The 26,559-nt window shown below is 36.0% G+C and overlaps 1 protein-coding gene across 2 annotated transcripts in view; it reads left to right on the top strand.

Annotated features, from left to right (window-relative positions):
- The window catches only part of KCNH8 (potassium voltage-gated channel subfamily H member 8), a 195,679-nt gene that overhangs the window by 80,408 nt on the left and 88,712 nt on the right, over positions 1-26,559 (top strand). For both annotated transcript variants that reach the window (XM_040592963.1, XM_040592962.1), the window contains exons 4-5: positions 12,556-12,683; positions 15,473-15,713. In XM_040592963.1, the coding sequence (XP_040448897.1) occupies positions 12,556-12,683; positions 15,473-15,713 (369 nt within the window). The remainder of the gene's footprint in view (positions 1-12,555; positions 12,684-15,472; positions 15,714-26,559) is intronic.

Genomic DNA, 26,559 nt, shown 5'->3' with positions numbered 1-26,559 from the left:
TTGACATCTGGCTGCCTTTTGTGATGTATTCTTTAGAGCACTATCCTGAAACTTGGTTGTTCCTTCCCTTTATACTCATTTTAAAACCATGGCAGTCATTTTATGCTATGGTGATATTTGTTTGCATCATGGCAACAGAAAATAGCACTTTGTGTGGGGCTTTGCCAAATACACCATTTTATATAATGTAGCAAGATAAGAAAGAGGATTTAACCACTTATTCAAAATATTTCCAAACAATTCCAGCATTTTAATTTTATATAAATCTACATGGATATATAAAAATAAATTTAATGTTAAGTTAGCTCTTTAAGTAACATTCAAATTCTTTCTGTGCAGAGTGATTCACTAGTCCTCAAGTGGTGAACATCGTCTCATCATTGTCAGAAAAGAATTCCCAGTACAATCTATGCAACCAGTTCAGTATCTGAAATTTCAGAATGTTTAATTTCTAGAAGTAATTGGTTCTTCTTTACTTAGACTACAACTATTATCAGGAATGTAGGATGCACCTTGTATTAACAGAAAATTAAGCTTGCATTTTTTTTGAAAGGTATTGAAGATCTTTTTAAAGTTCAGTAATTAACATCCTTTGCAAAGCAATTGATATATGTTGCCGGATATTATTTCCACAGATAATATTGCTAAAAAGATAAATTTACTTTTTAAAAGATTACTGAGTTTGCCCTTTCAAAAATCAGATAACTTGTAAACTTGGAGTTGAAAACCATCTCTTTCTATAAGATAATTGACATTATATGTAGGTTTTTATTACCTTTTTGGCATATCTCTTGTGGTTTGATTGTGTATGGGAGAACTTAGATACAGACTTGCTCAGTGTGAAACTCTGCCCATGCAATGCTGTTTTTTGATTTGGTCCATCTCTCCTCTGTTCTGCCAAGAACAGACTTCTACAATTTGTATGGTGTATGAATAGTCACATTCCAAGCCCCTTTAATTTTTAAACTCCTTAGAAAGCTTATCTAACAAAATTCCTTCATGCTCCTTTTCTCCTGAGTCTACCCTTGGACCCCCTGGCATTCTGCCAACACTCTGTGGTAATACACTCTCATGGGTTGCACCTCCAACAGTCTTCTCCAGACTTCCTCATGTCCTTCCTACCTTTGGTACCATCTGTTTCTTCTGTAAAATCTTGTTCTCCTTGTACTTCCACAATGACACCTTCTTGAACCTTGTCTTCTGATTTTATGGCCTTTCTTTTATTTTGGTTTGTCTTTACTTTTTCAGACCTCAGGAGCTGACACTCTTTGATTTTCTGCAGGCATTTTCTTACCTATTTTATGTCTTCTGTTCACACAACTTCAGTTGCTCCTTTGTGCCAATGCACCTTGCAAAAGTCCACTTTTTGTCTCATTTCCCTTTACCCAGCCCAAATGTCAGATGTCGTCTCTGACCTTTTCATTCGAATGTCTCATTTTAAATAGAAATCTAACAGATTCTTTTTCTGTTGTTGTTCTGTATAAAAATTTCCAGTGAAATCAGCCTTGTCAGCCCATGGGAAGAGTAGACTTTGTTCTAAGACTTTCATGTAAGAAAAAGGCAAAAACACATGCCTGAGAAGTTCAGCAGTAAAGTGCTGTGACAGTCAGCAAGTGTGACATGGCTTCTTTGCTGTGGTTGGGTTTCTGTTTTTTAAAGTTAATTTACCATCCTTCTCCCCCATCCCTTCACCCCTTCTAATTGCAACGCTCTTAGAGACCTCAACTTGTCAATAGAGATAATTCACTTTCAGCAATATGTTTCCCCTACCTGCAAGTTTATTGTAGAAATACAGCCTGCTTTCCATCTGCTTAAGAATACCTATAATCATCTACTGTTGTAAAAATGAATGAAGTTAAACAGTATTTGCCATAACACCAACGCCCCAGTCATAACACTGCTGAGCAGCGTCCAGTTGGACTTCATGCTGTGGGTCACAGCCCTCTGAGCCCAGCAGTTCAGCCAGTTGTCAGTCCACCTCACCGCTTCCTCACTTGTTTGTTGGTCGTCATCTCCTCCCCATACTGTTCCTAGTTTGAAGTCCCCCTTGCCAGGGTGGCCTGCCTGTTGGCAAAGATGCTTTTGACTTGGTAATAATGTGAATTAAAAGCTGGCCTACCCCCTTTCCCACCACAGATTAAACTAAGCTGCAAGTGTTAATAGTTTAACTGGTTAGCTTTTCCTGGCTTCTTATCAATCATTAGGTCTATAAGAATTTTGAAGAAAACAGATTTATTTTGATTATGCATCATTTGTTGCAGGGAGAGGTTGTTCTTTCCAGTGTACCAGAAATGAAATACCATGTGACAAATACTTTGCATTCCAGATTTTTATGTAAAAAATATCTGTTGGGGGCAGGGATGGGCTCTTCTTCTAAAGAATTCTGCGGCATGCACTTTGATTTATTCTGCTTAATTACTGTCTCAGCTACTTCGTGATTGCTTAAGCTACAGCAGTGAATATTCAGGGAACAACTTTTCATTTTCAAGGTCCTCACACCTGTCAGGAGGCAGGATATTGAAGGAGGATGTACAGTCACCTAGAGATGTAAGGTATTCAAAGCAGATAAAGTTGTTTCAGGATGCATGGGGCACCATCCTGTCAATGGAGGAGGTGGGATAGAAGCACAGTTTACTTCAGCTTTCTCACTGCCCAAAGGAAGAACGTATCGGGGAAGCATTTATTCCGCAATGACTCAGTTACATCTTTTCTAGCTTGACTTTCCTCCTGGCTGATCATCAAAGTACGAAGGGTCTGTGTCTTTTCTACCTTCAGTAAAGAGAAACTGATTTCCTCCTGGTTGGTGCATGTGAGTGTAAATACTTAGGTGACAAAAATAGAGCTGCCTTTCTACTCCCTGTTCCTGCAGATATCATGTGAGCTCATAGATGCTCTCCCTCTCCTCTTTCCACCTTCTTATGCAAACAAATAAGTTGTATTTGAGACTTGAGCCTTTAGAGATGTATCATTCTTTATGGACATTGCTATAGCTTTTTACCAAGTGTTAAATGTGAGTGGCAGTTCCCTTCCAGCAACTCTCAGAGAGGCACAGGGTATGTTTTGGAAGTAAGGTGAAAGTGTCCTTCGTGGTATATGTGGAGTGAAGATGAGAAAAAGAAAAGCAAACTGATTCTTGAGCAAATGCAGAGGAGCAGACTGTATTCTGGAATATCCTGGAATGGTGAGAGAATATATGCGTTAGCAGCCAAATAGCTCATTGACTCACCAGTTCCTAGATAATTCATGCAATCACCTCTAGATTTTCCGTAGAAACCAAGTTATCAAACTGGGGGTGGGGCAGGGGGTGTTTGTTTTGTTTTGTTGTTCATTTTAGTGCTTTTCTGTTTGTTGTACTAGGTTGATGGCAGACTTAGTGGAAAATATCTTCAGATTTTCCATTTAAAGTTTGTTAGCTCAACCAGGTAAGACTGACAGCAGAAAGCATGGAAGAAACAGGGAATATGTTTAGTATGTGCTTTGCCAGTTAGAAGAGCTCTTCAGAGCTGCATGTATGGTAGGTGTTTTTTTGAGTTTTTTTTAGGGTTAGGAGAAGGGGGTTTTGAGGAGGTAAAGGGTTTGTAAATAGTTCCTTTTTTACTTATAATACTTGCTTATGCAAATAAGACATTTATAATTAAATGTCTTATTTTTATGGAAAAAATTGAAAAGGAAGAAATGTTTTTAAAGTCTTTTACAGGCCTAGATACAGCCTGGTGTCTTACATTTTATTAATTAAAAGACCATGAGGACTCGAATGTGTATTTTATATGTACCCTGTGTTCAGAAACACAAAAAAGGGGACTTGGACCATTTCCCAAATTCATCTGTAATTGCACTTATACTGAATGTAGTTCATGCTGTAGCTCCTTGGAGAAACCCTGAGGTCATATAAAGACTTAGCAAATAAGACCTATTACAGGTGAGTTTTGACTAGCTGTAGCAAAGGCGGTTTTACAACTACCAACCATCCATACCTTGTTTAATTAAAGTTGTACAAGTTTTGCTTTATGACCAGTCACTTGCATAGTCTGAAAATCTTATTCCTTGAGAGACAATCAGAGGTACTTTCTGGGTGTTTCAAAGACCACATGAAACATATACACAGACATTATAGGGTTTTTAACTCATATATGCATTAGCTCTTTAAAATATTTGTTTTAAAAAGCAACACACACACACACATGTTTTAACTCTGGACCAGTTTCATGGACCACAAAACATTTTTATAGCTGACTGATATGGTTCTGAATTGTAGATAAAGACATCAAGAAAAACAGTCTTCATTTTCAAAGGACTTGCTTTCATTACAAGATAGAAATTATTTTGGTAGATATATTCCTATTTTCACTTAAGTGAACAAGGTTATACTCTACTGTCAACTTCTGTAAAAAGCTTTTTTTTTAAATAAATAATTTCTGCAAAGATCAATGATTTTGAAATTATAACTTGCCTCAAATATTCTGGAAGACAAATTATCAGTAAATAAAGTATATGATTGATGTAATTGAATTAAAGGAAAAAGAAAACCTTTAGGTTCATTGAGATTACATCCTTAAATATTACATTCTTGCACAGAAAGACAGACGTCAACACTTGCTAAGTCAATGAAAAATTTCTCAGTGACTTAACTAGAAATATTTACAGTCTAGGGTTTTTTTTTAATATTTCAAATATTCTTTGTATTATTAAAGTTATGTTTTTGTTTATAATGATAAATTAGTATATCAATTTGCCATGAACTAACATTCACTGTGGGAAATACAACTTTTTCCAGGAAATAAGTCATATCAAAAAAACCAGCTGAAAGAATAAGTGATGACCTAGCTGTAAATTCAGCACTACATTTTGTTCTGTAAGAACTACATATGACCACTCCAGTTTAATCAGTAGACATGTTTCAGTTTTGCTGGCATAATAAAAATGTCAATTTTTCCATTTGTGAGACAATTCTTGATAACTGTGCAGTAATAAGCTGGTAAATAAACTATTTTTACAAAACTATGAAATAGCTATTTTTGAGTTGGAATATTTTGTTTTATTATAAGAGATTCTATAAATTTTTAGGTAAAACCTGGGAAAAGGCAGTAGTATTAATTCACCTTCAAAGTTGCTCTGCTAAATCTTGGTCTGTTAGAAGTAGTGGAAGAAAGGTGTGTCTACTTGGATATTTTTTTTCAATTCTGAATCTTATGAGATAGGCCCAAAAACTGGTATTTAAAAAGGAAGATTGATTTATTTATTTAGGAGTGTACACCCATCAATCACCAAAATGGAGGTGGAGAAAGATCCTTTCTTTTGATCTTCCTGTGTCTTTCCCCCCCCACCTGTTTTTTCTTAAAGATGAAAGAATCAGCAGCCCAAAATGTGATTAAGGATTTATCTCATAAGCGTACTACTATTGAAAGGTCTTTCTGATCCAGTAGTAGTAATGTATACTATTGCTTCTTTTTTCTGCCCGTTCAAAGCTGAATTTTCCCTGAAGGCACCATACTAAAATGACAAAAATCATAGAATTGATTTTGTGTATAACTGGTCTCTTTAAAAAAAAATATTCTTTAATAGTGTTTACAGCTTTTCAGCTGGTATATGTGTTAAGTACATCTTATTGAATCAGTTAATCATTTAACAGAATAAAAAAGGTGGCTAGAGGCTAGCCTGGATCCACCATACAGCCACCAGTTCTACGAATACTTGGTGGCTGTTGACAGAAAGAATGTGTCATGCAAGGAACAGACCTCCTGCAGCCTATTGCCTATGGCAGTGCTTTTATTCTGTCATTAATACCAAAGCAGGCTTTTATCAGTTTTTTCTTTATTGACAACTGCTGGTGTCCTGTCCCCTAAAAAATAATATCTGAAAATTAGCTAAAGGTTTTAAAAAGAAAATTTGATACCAGCCTTCCATACAATCTGGTTTTGAAGGGGTTTTGTGTTCATTCAGAATGCTTTTGTATTGCTTTGCGCTGGTTGTCTCCTTTGGAATTTCCTTGTTGGTTTTTTTTTTTTTTTTTCTTTTTTAAGGACTGCCTGTGAAATGTATGTTGCATTAATGATACTGAATGTGATTAAGTACCATCATGTTTCCTGCAGACATCATTGTATTTATTTTACCTTATGTGGACTATTTGTGGGTGTCTGCAAAGATCACGCTTTGTCCTGTGCTCTCCCTTACCTTATGGTGCAAGTGATGAGGGTTTCTCAAGATTTGTATTAGAAGGACAAAAAAACCCTTGATTGCACTTCTTACAGGAAGCCTTTTAGAGTTGTAAGATTAATAAATGATGGATAAATTCTTTAATAAATGGTTCATTGAACCAAGGATCAACAAGGAATAGCTCGGTGCTTATAAGATATCCCAGGCAACATCTCACGGTGCAATTGGGCCCATTAGCTGTGATGACACCCTGGAGAAATACACAGGAAAAGTAATGGGGGAGGTTTATTTTGTCTGATTTCAGAATGAAACAGTGAGGGAGGTCACGCAGGTATGTGAATATGTCGCCCCCGCTCTGTGTTTTGAGGAGGGAAGGGTCTAACCAGCAGTGGTTTGAAGTCACAGCGTTAGCCTGGTTACTATGCCTCTTCAGAGTGCTCCAGCGTGCTCATGGAGCAGCACTGTAGATCTCTTAAAATGTGTCTGTATCTGGATGCTTCTTAGCAGTGAAGAAAGTCCATTTGTCCTGTTCCGCCTTTTTTTTGTTTTTGAAAAGGAAATCGAATTCATACATTCACAAGGATATTATTTCATGATAAATTTTCTTAGATGGGTGCTGGCATTACCTGCTGTTTCCTCTCATGATTTACTTCAGCTTTGTAAACAATTAAATAAATAAAAATGTCCTTAGCTACTCTGCCAGCTTATCCAATCCTCTGAGTAAAAAGTTAATAGAATAGAATTTTTCTCTTTTTATTCCTCACACTTGCTCGTGGATCTCAAAAGAGCTAAGAACAAGTAATCTCATTATTTTATGCAAACTTGTTTGTAAATTTATGCATTATACTATTAAATAAGCCTTAAAAATGTATTTTTTTCCAGATAGCAGGTGCTATAGGGTTGACTGTCCCTGTAAGTCTGGAGTCATCCCATTGTAGCTTGCTGCTTTTCTTAGAACTCTTTCTTTCAAAGTGTTTAAAGATAGCTATATCTATCCTATCATTCATATTTTTGCCATTTGCATCTTTGTGGACAGTCAGGTTTGCAGCATGTCATGTCTTGAGATGGTCACGCTTATGTTATTTGAAGAGGATAATAAATGTGTCTGAATCAACCTGACCCTAAGCCTAACAGCCCCACCTGGCAGGCAAAGAGGACAGGAGTGGCAACCAGGTAGCTGGGGCTGGAACGTAAGCTTGCATGTGGAGCTAATGTGGCTGTGAAGATGCAAAAAAAGCAGCTAATGGTTATGGTCTTGTCCCTAGAGGTACACTGTCTTATCAATGGCTACTGTACTCCTAGGAGTGAACAACATTGCAGAAATACTACTAAGAGGTCCAAGTTTGCAGCCTCGCAGCCTTTCAGAGAGCTCTGTCACATTGGTGAATGTAAATAAAGTTACTGAGGTGTGCATGTGTTTCTAGGACTAAACCCTCAGATTACTTCACCTCCCCCCTCTCTACTTCATTCACACGTTGTCAGTATGTTGTGTTCTGGGCTGAATTTGAGATGCTGGTTGCTTTTATTAATTCCCTGACTTTATGTTTGCTTAGGTATAAAAACAGAGAAATCTCTTGGATTTTCCTGTGTAATATGAATTAAATGCTAGATACCAATCTTTCTCTTTTGTGTCCGTGCATGCCTGCATGGAGAATTTCCTGTGGCCATGATCTCTGTCCAGGCTGGGAGATAATTCCGTGCAAGGGCATGTTGGGCATTTCATCACACCAGAGGGAAATCTAGGTAGCGGTTCTGGTTAATGCATATTTTTTTGTGATAATGCATAACCTGAGGAAAAAGTGAAGGCAGTTCTTTCAAAGGGATACAAATTAATGCTGTGAAAATGAGGAAAAATTCCAAGGCTGAGCCATTTTTTGTCAACTTTTCTGGCCAGAGAAAATTAGCTTATTTCAGTATCTGGAAAGAGAGATATTTCATGGTCTCATGCCACAGCTTGCCTGCTACGGAGTGATCATAATGCTTCTGGGTCACATCTGGGTTACTCAGTGCAGACAGCTTGGGTCCGCTATACAAGAAAGTTATGGTGGTTCTGCTCATGTGTGCTGGATTTACCTTCCAAGGGAGTTCCTATAGCTGCACAGTTACAGCCAGGCACCCGTGTGCGTAGAACCAGACAGGGTGGTACTGGGCTGCAGCCTGCTTGTGACTGGGGGAGAGCTACCAGACCCATAAGCTGGGTCTGTCACCCTGTCAGCTGTCCTGAGAAGGACCCCTGGGAGCTGCCAGGCTGCAATGGGCTCCTTTGGCCGTATGTTGATCACTCCTCCAGGTCCGGCTCTGCCTCAGGAAGGACTTGTGGTGCCTTTCGTTTGTTACCACCCGAACTTCATGACTGAAAGAACAGTATGAGCCCTGTCTCCCGTTTGATGATTGAACACTTTATTTCACATTTCAAGGATTAAAATGTATCATACCTTATCTGGGGAATGAGAACATCCTAAACCATTATAAAGTATTCTGGACTGTATCTAATGCTATGCTGATGTGCTCTGAAGGAGAGCAGACATAGACGTGGTTTTCATCTGGTCACTAAAGCTGAGTTTACAATTCTGTTGCATTTCTAGGGCAGCGTATACCTAGCAGAGCTTATTATTTTTCTGATTTATACCTAGGGAGCAGATTATTTTTTTTTTTGGGGGGGGGGGGGGGGGGGGGGGTGCCAAAGGGCCAAGGACAACCCCCCCCCCCAAAAAAAAAAAAAAAAAGGAAAGAGTTATGCCTGCACTTTCTGTTAACTTCAAGTAGAAGTTTGATTTTCCATGTTCTTATATGAACACAAACAGAAAAGTCAACAGTTACAAGTGTCTGACTGTGCTTTTTTTGCTGCAACCTTCCCTTACAAGACTGTAAGAAGTCTTAAACTGTTATGAGACTGTTAAGATTGACAAAGAGGTGGTGGTGTTACTTTTCTTAGAAAAGGATTCTGAAATTCTCATGTGTGATGGTTGTGGTGCTATACCTAACCTCATTTGAAAGAAAAAACAACACAGAGGGACAGCAAGAAGAGTTAAAAAGCATCCTACCACCTTTCTGATCAAAGGGGATTTCAGACTAAATTGCAAAGCAACCTTTTTTTAAGAGCCAGGGGGGCAGAGGGGGTTGTGATTAGAGTCAGGCAAGAAGGGGTGTGTAGAAGCACCAGGAAATAGAGCCCCAAATCTGAGATTTTTTCAGAACCACAATTTCTCGCAGTATTTGGGGAGATGAGAAATTCTTTTGATTTTAAGCCCAGAGTAAAAACAGAAGAGCTGTATTTAAAATTACTTTCTGCTTATGGTTGAATTTACTATTGTATCTTTTTGCTAATAATAGTCATGGAAAGACAAAAGCAAGTCTGTCGGGTACCTAATTTTTTTTTTAAGAACCAGAAAGGAACAGCTGGGTTTTTATAAAAAAATAAATTGTCTCCTTCAGAATAGTGATCTGTGAACTGAGCATGACATGAAAGGAATGAAGTTTACAGACACAATCGCACAAATTCAAAGGCACACCAGGTGAGTAACGTAGTTTACTAAGGATCAGGATTGCTTCTTATCCTAAAGGCACTGGGAAGATCAGAAAGCAGGAGATTTCACAAATGTTATTCACTGATTTATGTTATAAGCTAGACACATGCTTCAGTGATGGCAATGTCTGATGGCATCTTATCTGCACAGGCAACTCATATTTTTTTCACTGCTAAAATCTTTACCATTTCTGTTTAAGAAGAAAAATATTATTACTTCATAATGAATATCACACTTTCATTTTTTATCTGCGCTTTGCTGTCTCTAGGAGTTGAGTGACTTCCAGTGTTAACGTAGAGGTAGCATTAATCCTTTGCAAGTAGTGGAATCAGCGTGTGATGGAAGTTACTTACTGTGCAAATATGGAACTAGTATGATTCTAAGTGCCACATCAAGCCCCACAGCCTTAACAGGTTAATTAATACAGAATTCTTAGTGTTTGGAATGCTAAATCGATGTAGGAGAGATGGGATCCATCTAAAGCAAAACATTATCAGGCCGATGGCACATAAAATCTAAAGTCTTAGGAGGAACTTTTCATTTAAAGAGTAGACAGAAAACCAAAAAATCAGTGTCAATAAATAAATAGGAAAAAAGAAACATCTTTAACTGAATATGTGTACATAGACTGTCTCCATAGTAATTATTGCCATTCTGGAAAGAGATGGAGTTATTCACAGCTTTCAGCTCAGTGCTCAGCATGTAAGAAAAAGGCAAATCTGAGGTTAGGAGTTATTATAAAAACCCTGATGACATTATTACGCTATTGTATAAGGCAATTTTGTATCCATATCTTGACCATTGCACATTATTCTGGAAAAGGAGCTATTAAAAGGGTATCTTTAAAAAGACTGGGAGATCTAGGAAGGGTAAAGAGAAGGCCTTTGAGATGGATCAGAGGTAGAGCTCCACTTCCACACACGAAGAGCCTTGTATTGCTGGGGATGATGAAAGTGCTCAGAAACTCCACCTGAAAGTGCCTGCCTTCTGCAACTTGGTTCAGTGTGGGTGTCTCAATACATCGCATCACCTAGGCTGTTATATCTACCACCTACCAGGATGGACTGTCTTGTGTTTTTTAGGCTAAGGACATGGACAGGTATTAGATTTGACACAGGATGAGGATGAAGCCTTTAGCTAGCCCTGAAAAGGCTGGCCAGAGATTTGGGAAAGGTATTTGCCCTCTTTCACAGTCTGCCTCATAGCAGATCTGAAGCATATTTTATTGACTACTTTGGAAGGCAGTAAACTGAATGTCCTCACCCAACATAGCAGTTTAGCTTGAGAAAGGGAAGAAAGAAAGACCTATAAATAATTTTAAAGTTTCAACATCATATGACAAAAACAGACTACTACAGCTGTCCAGTACTACAGTGGAGAATCAGTTCAGTAGACCTAAATTCATTTTTACTCAGAGAAAAGCACTTTGCTTTCACCCAGAATTTAAGAACACTTTTAAAATCTGGTTTGTTTTAAATGGTTCATTAGGAAATTAATTTAAAAAAAAAAAAAAGTTAATTTAGTTGAGTGTTTTCTGAAATAGTTCCTTTTCCTTTACCTCTCTTCGTTGTAGCTGGCACTTGTCTCTGTTATAGCTCTTTAAACTGTCTGCGGACACCCAGGCTGGAGATGGGGAGGTATGGGGCTTCTCCACCTGTCTCCTCCAGCTTTCAATTAGCTATTTGGTTTTGCAGTGCAATGTTTTTTCCATCCTTCTTTTTTTTTTTCTTTTTTTATTCCCTGCCCTACTCCCCCCAACATGTAAAAAATCCTCAACTGGAGAGGGCTCTTGCATAAATTACATTAAACATTCTTCAGTTAGAAGTTTGGAAAGTTTAACTTCCTACACTTTTTGTTATATATGGTTTTGAGCTGTAGAGCCAAAAATACATCAGCCTTCTATAATTCAAATTTTTCTTGTTTTTCTAGGCAGGATTCAAGATGTAGCTATTTTTTTTTATTGTTAATTTCTGGCTCTGCTAATTGGGTTTTTATTCTCCACCCCACCCCCACCCCTCTTAATTTGTATGCATTGAATTGACTTTAATTAAAACTGTTTGACAGACAGCTTCTTCCTTTATTCCTGTAATTCCTTTTTTCTTAATCCTGACACACCACAAAATGTCTGCTTTCATTTACTCTGCCATCAATTCACTGTAATTCCATCAGAGTCACTGGAGTTACATTGAATTCACTACTGTATAAGCAGGAATAAAATTTGATCTTATGATTGACAATTACAAACATCTGAATGGAGGAAAAAGCCACAAATTTTTCCAGTGTTCAGTCTGTAGTCTTGATGAATTTCATGTCACCAAGGAATGTGTAAAGTGATTATGTCAGTAACCATGTGGCAGGGAAAGAAATCTAAACATATGAATATGAGAAATGGATATTACTAATGAACAAGATAGCAAATTAGCATATTCTGACATAACAGAATCATAGTACAAGTCAGCTTCCTTGTAAGAAGTACGCTACGAAAATATCTGAAATAAAAGAGAGAATAGGAACAACTTAAGCACATTTTAAGTCATTACTCCTAGCCTTGCTTGCCTCTGGCCAGTAATCAGTATTTCATTTTCTGAAACAGCAGAGAGTATATTTTTCTTATCTATGAAATCATATGTTGTAACTAGTTGCTTCTGAGTTGCATGAAAGCATCTGACAATTTAAACTTTACAGTGATTTTTACTTACCCTTCAGGAGAGTGATTTTGTTTTCTTAACTGTGAAAGATTAAGCAAAACTACAAAATGGTGTGTATAAACTTTACATCTGGTCCTAATTCTGCCAAAGCCTAAAACATCATTAGTTTCGCGCCCAACGGTTAAAGTGCTATTTCCTCATGTTTAATGGACTCTCCCGTTCTGCAGAAAAGTGGAAAGGAAGAGGAAGAGCGGGGTCACATTTTGAGTCAGCGCGTAGACGGAGTAGAGCTGTCCTTTATCATATCTCTGGACATCTACAAAGAAGAGAGAAGAACAAGTTAAAAATTAATAATGTAGGTGTAATTCCTCTGTTTTTTAAAAATATACTCTTTGTACTGTCTTTTTTTTTTTTTTTAAGTGCTGTAGAAGGACAATGAGTACCTGAGAAATGTCCTAGTCATAATTTGTACAGTAGCAAAAGGAGTAAAGTGCAGTTCACTTAAGTGCTCATCTGTCTGCTATCATACTTGTTACACTTCACGTAGAAAAACAGTGCATTTAGCTGTACTGTAAACAGATTTATTTAACTACAGGAAAGCCACATTATAAAATTCTCAAGACTTAATTTTAGGTTCCAATTTACATTACCATCCTATTTTTTTCATTTCAATGATTACTATTTGAAAAAAAAAAAAAAAAGAAAAAAAAAAATAAAAAAAAAATTAAAAAAAAAAAAAAAAAAAAAAAAAAAAAAAAAAAAGGCAGCTCAGAAAGATATTGCTCTAGCTGAAAATTTCTATGCTGTGTAAGCTCCGAAGCTCACACTTCATTTAGGCAACTTTTCATGTGAATCTCACACTTTGTGCAAAGTAAATTTCTCTTTTCATTTCCTAATTGAAGTAGTAATGTTTCTTTCTTTAAATTACTTCTGCGTTCCTCTACTAATTATAACTGATAAGTGAGATTGTAACCTGCCCTGTGAACGTTGCAAAAACCAAATCAAACAATAGAAAAACCTACAAATATAACAGCAGAAAGACTTCTAAAGAAATACGCTCAGGAGTAAAAAATACTTCTCCTGCTCTATGGACCTATGTTTCAGGAGAAAAAAAGTAATACAGAGGAAAACTTGAGAAGCATAGGAAATCAGTATGTACATATAAAAAATTGCTCAAATAACATCTGAGAGCCTGTTCCAACAGTGAGAGCCTATAGTTATTAGAAGCAGGAGTAGCAAAAAGAAAATTTTCTTGAAAATTCAGAACAGTACTTAGTTCTTGTCTGTATAACGTTAACTTTAGAAAGCTAAAATCTTTTACAAAACCACAAGAAGGAAACTGGTCGCTTGTTTTGTTTTGTTTTTAATGGTTAGGGGGAGGATGGAAGACAGACAGTGGAAAAAGTAGCCAAAGGATATAGGTCATTAACCCCCTGAAAAGGTGATCTGTCACTGGGCATGTTCCTTTTATTGGTTCCCAAAATTAAGCAGCAGTGCAAATACATCCTCCTAGATATTATTATGTTAGAAATTCAAAGCAGAAAAATCTTGGTATAGATTAAGGACATGAAAATACATAGGTGGCATATACCTCAAAGGGCATAGTCACTTCCATTGAATGTAAAATGTTAAAAAGCTAAAAATTATTTAAAATGTTAAATATTGGAAGAGTGTAAAAATTTTTAAAAATATATATGTAAAATATGACCATGTCTTCCAGTGTTATTTTCATAGCACAGCAATATTTTTATGAACATGATTTTAAAATAGCTTTTCATGACTTTCCTGTAGTGTCAAAATCCTAGTGTGGATGCTGTTATACGGGTTTAACACATTTGTTGTCAGGCTACTTTAGTGCCTTTATTTCATAGATTCTTAGAGCTATGAACGTGATGTCGTAAGAGGAGCATTTTCCTCTCTGTGATTAAAAATGGGCTGATGCTAACAACAGTGAGAATTCAGCCTCTAAGATTCATGAATGAGAACCAAGAATGGAGAAGGCAAGAGGATCAGTATTTCAAAAGAAACACAAAGAGAAAGGCTGTGACAGGCAGGGCAGATGTAATTAAGTCTGTGGTCATGTAGTTGTTGTCTTTTTATAGTCGTAATGAATAACATCAAGATCAGAAGTAATGTTAGCTTGCTGAATACACGGCATTGTTTTGTGAGCCTCTTCATTACTGGAACAACATTAACCAGCAGCACAATGACAGTGAATAAGAATTTTGTTAGTAAATAATACAAGACAGTTCATGTACCACATGCTGCTTTTGAAGAGGCTAGATGTTTTTGTTAAAACTCTGAAAGGTGAAAGCTAAGAGTTTATAAAACTGATGCTTAAGACTGAAATCTTTGTTGCAGAGACCTTTGCTGGTCAGATCAGAAAGCCGTAAGACACATGGCAAAGCTAGGTGTAGTCTGATGGTGAAGGTAGTCGGTTCTGGAGCCGTCTTACTGTGAGTCTGCATCAGTATTTTGCTTTAGATAAGGAGTGCAGTTTTAAAGAGAATCAAAAAGTTATTCCTACTAATTGTGCTAGGATTCATGGCAGTCCTGGGCACGTGAGCTGGATTCCCTCAGATGAAACTAAACCAGGGGAGCTGCTCCAAGTACTAACAGCTGTTCCGTGCACAGAACCAGGCTAGAGTTGGTCTGAAACAACCTCCTCACAGCTCTAAAATACGTAGAGGAATGATGTTTTCTCTTCAGCACCATCTGTTCCTTTCTATATGCTTATTCGTATTTGCAGTACTATGTCCTCATGTATACAAAGATTTAACCTACCTGTCCAGCAGAAAAGCATTGCTTTTCAATCAGAATTCACCCAACATAAGAAGAAATAATTTGCCAGATTCAGCTCCCTCCTCATTCTATTTAATCTGTTCCTTATTTATCCTCTTCTTGCCCCAGCATTTACAAAAGTTACTCCATCAACAGGACCCTCTGTTTAAATAAGTGCAAGGACTACATTAGAAAAAAAAAAAAAAAACAACAAAAAACCAAAAAGCATTAGTTCTTGCCTGTATATCAGTACGTCATATTTCATCATGCTTTTTAAAAAACCTAATTGCTGCATTGGAAGAAATGCATCTGTATGATCGAATTATTGTTTTGTCTCATTTCTTTTTTCTCTCTCTTTTTCAGAATGTTTTTGTAGATAAACCAGCATTTCCAGAATACAAAGTTTCAGATGCAAAAAAATCCAAATTCATACTGTTGCATTTTAGCACTTTTAAAGCTGGCTGGGACTGGCTTATATTACTGGCAACGTTTTATGTTGCTGTGACTGTACCTTACAATGTTTGCTTTATCGGCCACGATGAGCTGTCTACAACTCGAAGCACAACTGTCAGTGACATTGCGGTGGAAATCCTTTTTATCATCGGTAAGATATGTTTGGGGGTTGTTCGGGACCTTCTTTTTGACATTTAAGGTTTTCACAGAATGTATCATCACAGAAAAGGAAATCATCATCGCTTTCATGATTTCAAAGAAAATCAATTGTAACTGTATAGTTTAAGATTTTATCTGAACTTTAGATCACCTTTTTTGAAAAGAAAAAACTTTAAATTGATTCAGGTAGTCCTGCTGTTACTCAAAAGGGACTTTTGACCTCAAGGAATGTTGAAAACCACTGTTTCACCCTGTGGATGCCTAAAACCTTTCCAGTGTAGGGATATACCCTGGAATTACTATAGTGTGTTCATAATGCACTTATTTTTTCTATTACCTTTCACAAACAATTAGAAGACACATTGACTGATAGCTGAAAATCACCAGATTTTGAAAACTAATGACATAAGACTGAAACTCATACTGCAATAACACAAATGTACAATATCAATATGCTATACAGACAAGTGGAATAGAATTTAAGAGGTCGTAGCTTGTCATCTGGTCCGCTCTCTAAACTTTTTATTTCAATTACCCATTTAATTCTTATACCTTTAAATAATTAAAAAGAAGACAAGCTCATATCTAGTAGTGGCCTTGTAGCAAAGCAATTTCTTTTTTTATATTATCTTTTTTTCAATTTCTTTGTGAATATAGAAAAGAATCCCTGACTAGATTCACACAGGTTTTTCCTTGGTTTTGTTGTCATAACACCACTCAGTGCTGTCACACTGACAAACCATAACTCAGATCTGTTGATAAAATGCAGGTGGCAAAGATATTATTTTAAAGAAATAAGCAAAGTTGAATATCTCTTTCTTGAATAACAAAAGGCTTAGGACAAGTTATAAGAGAGAAAGAAAATTAACAAAAGTATAAAATCATCCTCAGATTTGAAACTTGTTTTCTACTTTTCATTATTTTTTCCTGAAAAAGTGTAGCTTAAATCATACATTAGAAGCAGTGTTATGATCTTCTCTAAGAGAGCTAATCTGAAAATTCTTAATCACTAAGCAACAACTCAGAATGTCTTTAGTTTAACAGATGTTTTTCTTACAAAAATTTTGAAAAGTTTGTTCCATTTCACTGACAGCTTTACTGTAGAGGGTTAGACTAGTAGGTGATGTGGCTGATGGAAGAATCAGAAGTTATGATGGATAAATATTTGTTTTTTCCTCCTTTGGACACTGTTTTGTCATTAGGTTTAAGATCTGATTTTCCCCTTTTATGCTGTTAGATCTTGGTGGACACTCCTGTTAATGCAAGCAATTCATATTCGATGATACTCAAGCACTACAGTAAGAAACCTATATTTTGCAATGCAGATTATCAAGGATCGTCTTTTGTCTTGTGTAAAAAGAGCAAGGTTACAACTCTAGTCAGCCATAAATGATGCCGCATTCCATTTTAAGGAATACAAAATGAATAATTCCACTTGATCTACCTAGGCATCTTCATAAAAACCAGCAGATTCAAGGTTATGATGTTTTGCTAATGGTTGTATCCTTCACCCTACACTAGTGAAGATAACTGGTTTGTGTTATGAATGTGTTTATTAGAATATGAGCACAAAGAAGTATAGTGTGTATCCAGCTGATTTGCATGCTGTAGTATTCATTTTGAAGCAAGGCAGATGGTGCACTGCTCAGTGCTACTTTTCTGTTTATATCTTTTGTTGGAAATATGGACGTATCAGTGAATCAAAAGCAAAGGTATCTCTATGATCAACTGATTATCTGGGTAAGAAAATTAAAAGGAAGATGATTTTCTGTAAATTTTACTTCATATTTTTTCTTGGACTTTTAAGTCTATCATGCAGGAAATCAAACTATGATTGTAACTAAATACATTCAAAGTATGGAAAGTACTAGAAAAGGCTTCTTTGCCTAGTTATGTCACCGGTAACCACAAACACTGTACTGCAGCACACCAATGTTCCTCCCCCGTAGTTTCAATAATGGCTCAATTTTGCCCAAAATAATTGTTCCTAAACTTATTGTATATTTTTAAATTTGTGGCTCTGGGAAAACATTTATGGAACATTTTCAGTACATTCTCATACTGCATTTAAAGCTCTGCAGTGAATTTAAAGAAACTAGTGTGTTTATAGCCACCTCTCAATGGTCCCTTGTCTGTTAAAATGTTGAATTAAAATGTCTCAGAATATGTGTAACTATATTGAAAGTAGTAAGATTGACAGCACACATAAATTTAAGCATAAATTTCAGGACACTGTTGCACTGTGGCTCTGCCAAGTATGTCTTTGATGGATGATCTATGTGCTCTGAGAACAGTCAATGAGAAGCATTGAGTAAAGCTTTTTATGACACTGGTGCCTCAGAAAGTCAGTGGGGAGATCTGTCTGAGATGGGGCCTTCAGCTATTTTACGGGTCTGTAATAGTGGATTGAGGTATCACAACTCTACAACGGTGAATTGGAGAAAAAGGGTCTATCTGCTTTGGTTTTATTCAAATTTCTCAGAGCATAGAATAATGTTCCTTTCATACATAACTTGCATAAACTCTTACTTGGACTTGGCAAGGTCTTTGGTTTTAGCTAGGTTATCAAAGGGAAAGAAGGTATGACAACAACAAGGAGAGATGTCTGCGCATCAGTTCAAGGGACATAATAGGGTAGAGGCTAAGGGCTTCCTTTAAGAAGAAAAGTTTGCACAAATCTAGTGGCTAAAAAAAATTTTTTTAGGCTCATCCAATTTGTGAGCCAGTATATGCTTTAGCACGACAAAAATACATATGGCAGTGTTCTCCTGACTCAGGGTAATTATAAGTGAGAGTGTTAATGTGAATTAGATTATTTATGATAAAAGAAAACAACTAACTAGAGGTTTAACTGCTTTAGTCTTTAAAATTCTCTAAAACATATACAGAAGATAAACAATAATAATAACCCATTTTATGATGTCTTTGGGGAAAAGGTAGGAGAGGGAACATAATTAAGGCTTCTCAAATTAAGTTAAAATTACTTTTCATTTGATGTTTCTTGTATGTGCTAGTGCTTTGATAACTTGTGTGATGTGATGTTTGAGTGTACCTTCAGATCTCTTTTCCTCTGTAATGTGTGCAAACCTTCTCTAACATCCCCTTGTACATAAATTTTTTGCTTCCTCTATCCAAAGACAGTGTAAAACTAGATTAGTTTTTAGAATATTTTGACTGGTTTATGTGTCCTAAAATCGTAAAGAGGTGGAGAAAAGAAGCTTTTTAACATTAGTGTACTTAAGCAAGCATATAAAAAATTATCCTAGAAAGCATTTCAGCTGGTGAGTGATATTACCTGATTTATTGCACTATTTACTTCAAAGTTTATGCCCCTTAACTTTGTAGGCATTAGCTGTGTCCTTCATTTGTAGACAAGTATGTCTAGATGGTTAAAGTTTAAAATTTATAAGAAGCATAATGGATCTTGGCTGCTTCTCAATCATATTTGTGAAGTTTTCTCTCTTTTGGAGAAAAAAACCTGGGAGAATCTCTCTCCAAGTTCATTCCATTTTATTAGTAATAACCTACTGGTTGTATAACTTTCCGTTCCACAGCAGCTTGTATAGTGCTTTCCTTTCTGCAACAGCTTTATTCTAGGTTTTAGGTATTGTCTTTCTTTTTATTTTTCCATTTTTAAAACATTATTGAACACCTTAACTGAAGAAAGTAACATTACTGAAAAAATTATCAATACTTGATTGCTAAATGCTCAAACTCACTCACAGGACTATTTGTACAGGGTGTCTTCAACAGGCGTTATGATCAATGGATTGTTCAGAGAAAATATGCATAGGCTTTCAGGGTTATGGTAGTGCATTATTTGCTGAATAAGATCAAAGCCGTCTGAGTGTTCTGTCCTCTAAGGTGGCCAAGAACTATAGAGAGAAGAGCTATAAAGATAAATGACCATTTACTTTTGGATCATTCAGTTTCTGTTGGAAGATGGAGAACCCTGGATACTAATTATAGCTGTAAAATTATATTCTATATCAACATTATTCTATATCTATATTATTATTATATCTATATATATATACATTATTATTATATCTATAGCAACAGTAATTTTAAGAATTTTGCCTACCTGTGGGGAAAAAAAATCCTCAACATAGCCATCCCTTCCCCCACTCTCCACAGGCACAGAGTTGTTACCTATGGCTTGCACTTCCAAGGGCTAAAATTAATCATGGTTACTAAGATTGCTTCTTTTTGCATTTGCATCTCTCCATCTTGTTAAATATCATTTAACGAAGTGTTTTACCAGCAACTTCAGTTTTTAAAAGCTGAGTGTTTAGAAGCCCTGAATCTGCAATTTGTGTTGCATGATACTGTAGATCAGAGAGATTTGTTGGTCCATTAGTGTCTATCACAAATGTAATTGACTCAAAATCTTTTCAAAACTGTCTTAAATCATATGAAGCCCTAGAGTGTCAGATGTTCAATATGTAGTTTTAAAAATATGGTACAAACCCAGTAGAAATTCATATAATTGTTCATAATTTACAGAGTCATTCAAGTGTGCATATTATTGTTCTGAAAATAATATATGTCAAAATTTGTTGGAATCAGATGAGATAGTATTAAATGCTATAGATTTTATGAGGTTGCTTTAGATTAGAAGGTTAGTTTTCTTTTTTGTCTCATGATCTTTTTCATTTTTATAATGATTATAATTTCATATCTTTCAAGTGCAGAGAAGGTCCCGTGAAACAATATTTGTGTCTGGGGAACCTCACATCTAAGAGGACTGGTGCATTTTGAAAGAAAATGGCAGTGTTTTGAAACTTATTTTAGAAAGTGTGCTTTCAGACCCTAATATGCTAAAATTCAGGTAGATGCCAAGGGAGTGGCTTGAATTTATCTCTGATAATTTATCTCTGAGCATTGAATGGTCTCATGCATGAGTACATATCAAAACATGAAACCGGATAGAGTGACATTGTTCATACACCCAATATTAGGGACAAAGGTCATAAAAAATTGTTCATGGACTGCGGATTACCTAGTAATATAACTGAACAGTAAAAACTGCTTATGTTGAAAAGCAGTAATAAATTCCCTAAAGATTCTCACTCAAAGAATCAAACTGAAATTGGCAAGACCCCTATGTTAGACATTTTTCCAGTGGCCTTCCTTACATACCCTTGTAAGGAGAACAGATCCTACTCTGCACACAACATGCTGTTTCCAAGCACATCCACCTGAACATAAAGGAGACAAACATAAGCCACAGTAATTTAGAAGTGATCATTTCCGTGCAAATATTTCTGTATCTTCAGGTAGATAAACATGAAAGTTTTGATAGTGGCAGCACCCTGCAAATTTGAGTTGTATTGGCTCTGCTGTCTCCTCCTCTTTGTTTGCAGAGGCGCAATGTCATTGTCACACATCTCTAGCCAGGTTCTCATAGGATGAAAAAATATATGCTGGTAGATCTAACCAACATTTTAAGAAATTGCTGCCCCAGACTGTTGCTTGCTACTCCTGAAGTTGTGAGATACGTTACAGTTAAGACAACAAAACTGCCTATCTGAGCATTCCTGCTTTTCCTGGGCCCAAAATGAATGATGTTGACTTAAACTACTTGTGCATTGGTTACAAGAAGGGGTCCTTATGTATTGTGCTATGTACCATCAAACTTAAAGGTAAAATCCAAGAAACAAGTACTTAAAGAAATACTGAACAGGCTCTATTCTGAAATCTGACTTTGTGAAAGAATATTTAAAACAAAGCAAGTGGATTATGAAGGATAAAGGTCCTTTAAAATACACATGAAAGATGATGTGCATCTCCCAAATATGGGATGAAATACACAACATTTACCATATGCAATTCCTTACTGTTCTGGGGAGAGCTCTGTAGGCAACTTATAGCTAGGTCAAGATATCCTGTATCTGTGCTTCTGGCAAATAAAGTCATTGTTCCACTTCTCAGCTGTCCTAAATGAATCTCTGCAGACGTATTATTTTTCTTTCCTACTTATTCCGCAATGAGACTTGCAACGTTGGAATGACAAGCTTCTGAGCACTTAAGAGTGCTAAGAGCACTTAAGAACTGACTCTTCATCTTTTTTTTGTCTAAGCTGGGGTGCTACTGTAAAAAAAAAAAAAAAAAAAAAAAAAAAAAAAAAAAAAAAAAGAGCAGCAGTGTGATAATTCATTTGTTTCACCTATAGTCAATTTGGACATTGAAAAATGCTGTAGTAATAGTTTTGTAAATAGTTTTCACTCTCCTATGTTTCCTTTCAAAAAGTATACAGAATATACAGTCATACAGAGTATGACTGACTTGCATTATAATTACAACCAGACAAAGTTTGTATTTAGGTTTACTATCCTATAACAGGATGGTAAAACAACACTGTATTTTTCAATAAATTAAAGTCTTTTCATTAAACACCTAGGTAATTTCCAAGGAAATGCTTAGATGCTTAATAGTTGACCATATTTTTTGTGAGCTTGCATGTGGTCTTTTTCACAGTTTTTTAATGATTTCTGGGTAATGTCTATGTGAATTGTTGTCAACCTGCATGAGGTAATTTATGAGAAAAAAATTTCAGGTTTTCACCTTGGAATTGGTCAAAAAAATTTAAGTGCACGAAGAAGTTGCCCCTTTGTTCACACTTGTTCAATCTTTTCATTGTCTCCAGCATTTCTGTAAAGTGAACAGTGTTCATGAAATACCTAAACACATTTGCTTCATGCACATTGAATTTAGTGAAAAGTTAAGAAGCCATATGATTGATATTTCTTCAGTCTTTGGAATTGCTTCTTTCTGCCATATTTCTGCAGGTTCTATTAAGAAAATTACTCATGTAGAAACGTTCACACTTCTGCAGTCACAAATACTAGCTTCTTTTAAAAGCAGAGCTAGCAGTTCATTTTTCAGACATATTTTTAGTTCTTTGCTTTTCTTTCAAGACTCAAAAGTCTGTATCTTCCTTTCTAGAAAAGTCAATATAATTTCACTCCTCAATGTGTTCATGGATTGAGTCTGTTTTTAAAAGATAGAGCATAGTTTATACAAAAGTAAATCTTTCCAGTGTTTAGTATGTTATTGTAAAGGTCATGGTATGTGATGCTTTTCTGGCATATCAGATACTGTAGAACTGAAATTAGCTGATCCCTGTTTAACACCCTTCAGTTAAGGAGGGCAACTTGAAAAGGTGAACCCAAAAGGCTGAAAATTAAGGAAGCAGAGAAAAGAATGTGACTTTTTATTTTTAAGTTTGTGGGTTTTTGTTCAGTTTCATGATGTTGGAATTTGAATTCATTGGAACTCAGCACAGTAACGAGTTGCAATTAAAACTCCTGTTTTAACACTGGTGTGCTGGTCCTTCTGTGTGTTCCAGCATGCCCACAGTAATGGGTACAGCAGCCTTAGCATCTGGCAGAGTGTTCCATGCTAGTGCATTAACACTGACCATACTATGCTCCTGGAGGGAGTGACTTTTTTTACCACAATAGCCATTCAAACCATTAATGCCTTCAGAATTCAGGTTTTTGTGTTAATGAATAATTTACCCAAGTAAAACTGTATTTCCACTTGGGTATGACTTCCCATTACCTTCCACTGTAAGAACAAAGAGTAAGGAAGAACAAACCAGTCTGTCAGTTACAGACAGATTTTGGGAATCAGTTCTGCTATGATCCGTCATACCTGAGAATGGATCTTGCTCCATTAAACCCACTAAAAATGTTGTCAGCTTGTCAAACTGTAGTGGAGCAAGGCTGAGAACATATGTCAGAGCACTGCCTTAGAACAGGGCCCGTGCCACTCCTCATGTGCTGTGCAAGCATCTTGGTGTCCAATCCTAAATAAAGTCTTTTCACTAGAGAAATTTGACTGGTAAAACAACTTAGTGTATTAATGGTGATTTTAGCAGAAAGCCTATGAATTATATTAATTCCACATTTTTTCAGACGTCCGTCATATCACATTACATCACACGTCCTTGTGCTGAGGATTTTAAGAATGTGTAAGTTTATATTTCCATTGTTCATCTGACTGCTGGTCACCCAGCTAAAGTCACAAGACCTCTAGAAAAGGGTTTCTTTGGATGGAGGTGTAATGTGTCTCTGAAATGAGGTTCCCAACCTCTGTGACTGCCCACACAAACCAAACAGGGTTGTTTCCCCAATATTCTGAAGTACTAATGGCCAGGAGAAATCATTACTGGGAGTTGCACTTAAGTATTCCTCTCCCTCCTGTTTTAGCTTGATAGCCAAATTTTACCATTTTAAATATACTGTTAATTAAGGACTAATTCTAATCCTTTTACATAATTTTCTTTAATGATCATGCTCCTCAATAAGACTGTCTTTTCTGTTGAAGCTGTGGAAGAGAACAGATTTTTCTGTTTAATAAAATGCCATCCTGGTGGTACAGTGGTGGCTTTTGATATTACTTTTCAGATTTCAAGTCTGTTGGGACCTACACTTTGTCTGTTGGAATACTTCTTTTCTTTAATTTCTAGCAGTATAAAATTTAGCCTGGCTTCTTGCTTCTCACTGTTACCTAGGTCAACATAATACATCTGAGATTTCAGTTATATGTAGTTTTACATAACCTTTCAGTTCATAAAGATCCTGATAAGAAAGAAAAATTGTGACCATCTAGTTCAATCTTAAATATAAAACATTACATTTAATCCAGCTATTAGTATTAATTCCAATAAACTGTGTTTGGCTAAAGCATGTTTTCCTGAAAGACATCAGCTCTTCTTCAAAGACCTCAGATAACATAGAATCCACAACTCCATTCATCTGTGGCTTGTAAATGGCATATTTCTTTTTTGTATTTTTTTCATCAGCCTGCAGAAGTGACATCTTCTCAAGTGTTTAGTACTACTAGTTTAACACATTATTAGCTGCTGATTCTTAGTTAGGATACACTGGATTGTTATTTACCGTCTGATATAATACAACCATGCTTTGCTGCTCCATTCCAAAATTACACAAGAAAGATATATTGAATACATCTTTTTTTTCCTCAAGATTATTAATCATAATGGGATGCCACCAGTACAAAGGAACTAAAGTTGCATATTGGTGTTTCTTTCCTAATGCTTTATTATTATCTAAATACTAAATTCTTTCCTAATACTTATTATTATTATTATCTAAAACCTTAATTTTCCTTCATCCTGGCTATCAGTGCTTTCTTTTCTTTCCAAAACAGGTCTAGCTTTTCTTGTCGAATTTTCTGTAGTTTATATTGATGGTTGCTTAGTTCACTGTTATACCTTTCTTAAAGAGGAAAAAAAAATATTTTTCCTTCAGCAGCTGCAACAAGCTGTTATAAAGGCTTATTATTTTGTTATATATTATTGTAAATATATATTTTGTTATATATTAAGTATTTACTATTTAAACCCCCTACATTTTGGTTTTACATTACTTAATCTCTGCTGGTTTTTGCCTTGTACACTTTATTTGACTTCATAATAGCTCAGGTTCCTAAGCAACAGGTGTAAAATAAGCATTACTTTCCTTTCCTATATAAAATCAATACCATCTCTCTCACCTTATCATGTCAGCATCTAAAAGAAAATCATCAAGTCAACTGTGGTAGTAGACAGTTTCATGGGATATGTGGAGTTGAAAAATCACGCTTCCATTTGAATATACTGTTCCTAGATTTACTAGGAACACCTAGGTTTATAGCAGAAGTAGAATAGAAAAAATAAGAGTTTATATAGGGACAGATAAATTGTTCTTCAAGCAATATAGCACTAATATTTCCTGGAATCTTTCCGAAAAGCTCTCTGGCCATATTCTAATACCATTATCCATGTATAATTAAATAAAATTGGCTCAGATAATCAGATAGATCAAAGAGCTTGGACTTTGGGGAAAGCATTGCTAGCTAAAGACAATCAATGTAAAATCACATAAAGAAAGATGAGAAAATAAAAGAAAAAGGAGAAGAGCCAGTCATACCATCTAGGAGGGGGAGGTGGTGTAGGAAACTGTCTGGTCTGAAAATCAATGGGGTTAATATTCCTAAATCATCTAGGTCTCAAGCGCAGGATTGAATTACTGTAGTCTAATAAAAAATCATGCATCACCCAATGCCCTGGTTACTGCTTGCATGTATACTACTTGCCCTAAAGGTGCAGGATTTTTCAACTTTATTTAGTATGCAGTAAAAAAGAGGTAAACTCAGTTATATTACCTAGCATTTGCTGCAGCCTAAAAGGGTGCCATGACAGTTATGGAATCATCTGACTAATCCTAAATTGTTATTCTGCTGTATCTTGTTCATGTGTCTAATCACAGCAGGGTTTATTTAAAAAAAATCAAGCCTAAGAAAAAATAATGTTGGCACAGGCAGGTCAACTGCCTCAGGTAAAATAATCCTGTTTATGGTTAAAAAGGTTCGGCTGGCCATCAGATAAGTTTTAACCTCTGGATTATCTCTATTTTTACTTCTTTTTTTTAACAGAAAAAAAATAATGAGATTATGCAAAACATGTATCATGCTTTTGAAACTGGAAAAGGGGTATTATTCTGGAAAACATCTTAAGGATTAATCGGATAGCTTGATGAATGTCAGTTTATGGTTTTCACTCTGTTTATGACATTTAGGATTGCAACCTTCATTATGCACTAAGTAGAACCTCAGTTTTTGTAATGTAATCTTTTTTTCCCTTTGTTGAGTATCAGTTTAAATTGGTGTTTTCATGCCATTCACTGAGTGGATGTGTCTGTGAGTGAACGTAAGCATGAAAGAAATCTAGAAAGGGATGGCTTGGTAAAGGACGCAGCATGTTCTACAGAGCTTTAGTTCAAGAGAAGTCACCAAACAGTTCCAAAACCCTACAGACTTACAGACTT

Source organism: Falco naumanni, chromosome 4 (genome assembly GCF_017639655.2).
Source record: "Falco naumanni isolate bFalNau1 chromosome 4, bFalNau1.pat, whole genome shotgun sequence".
Taxonomy (NCBI): Eukaryota; Metazoa; Chordata; class Aves; order Falconiformes; family Falconidae; genus Falco; species Falco naumanni.
The sequence above is the reverse complement of the archived record's forward strand: the minus strand, read 5'-3'. Positions and strand labels throughout refer to the sequence as shown.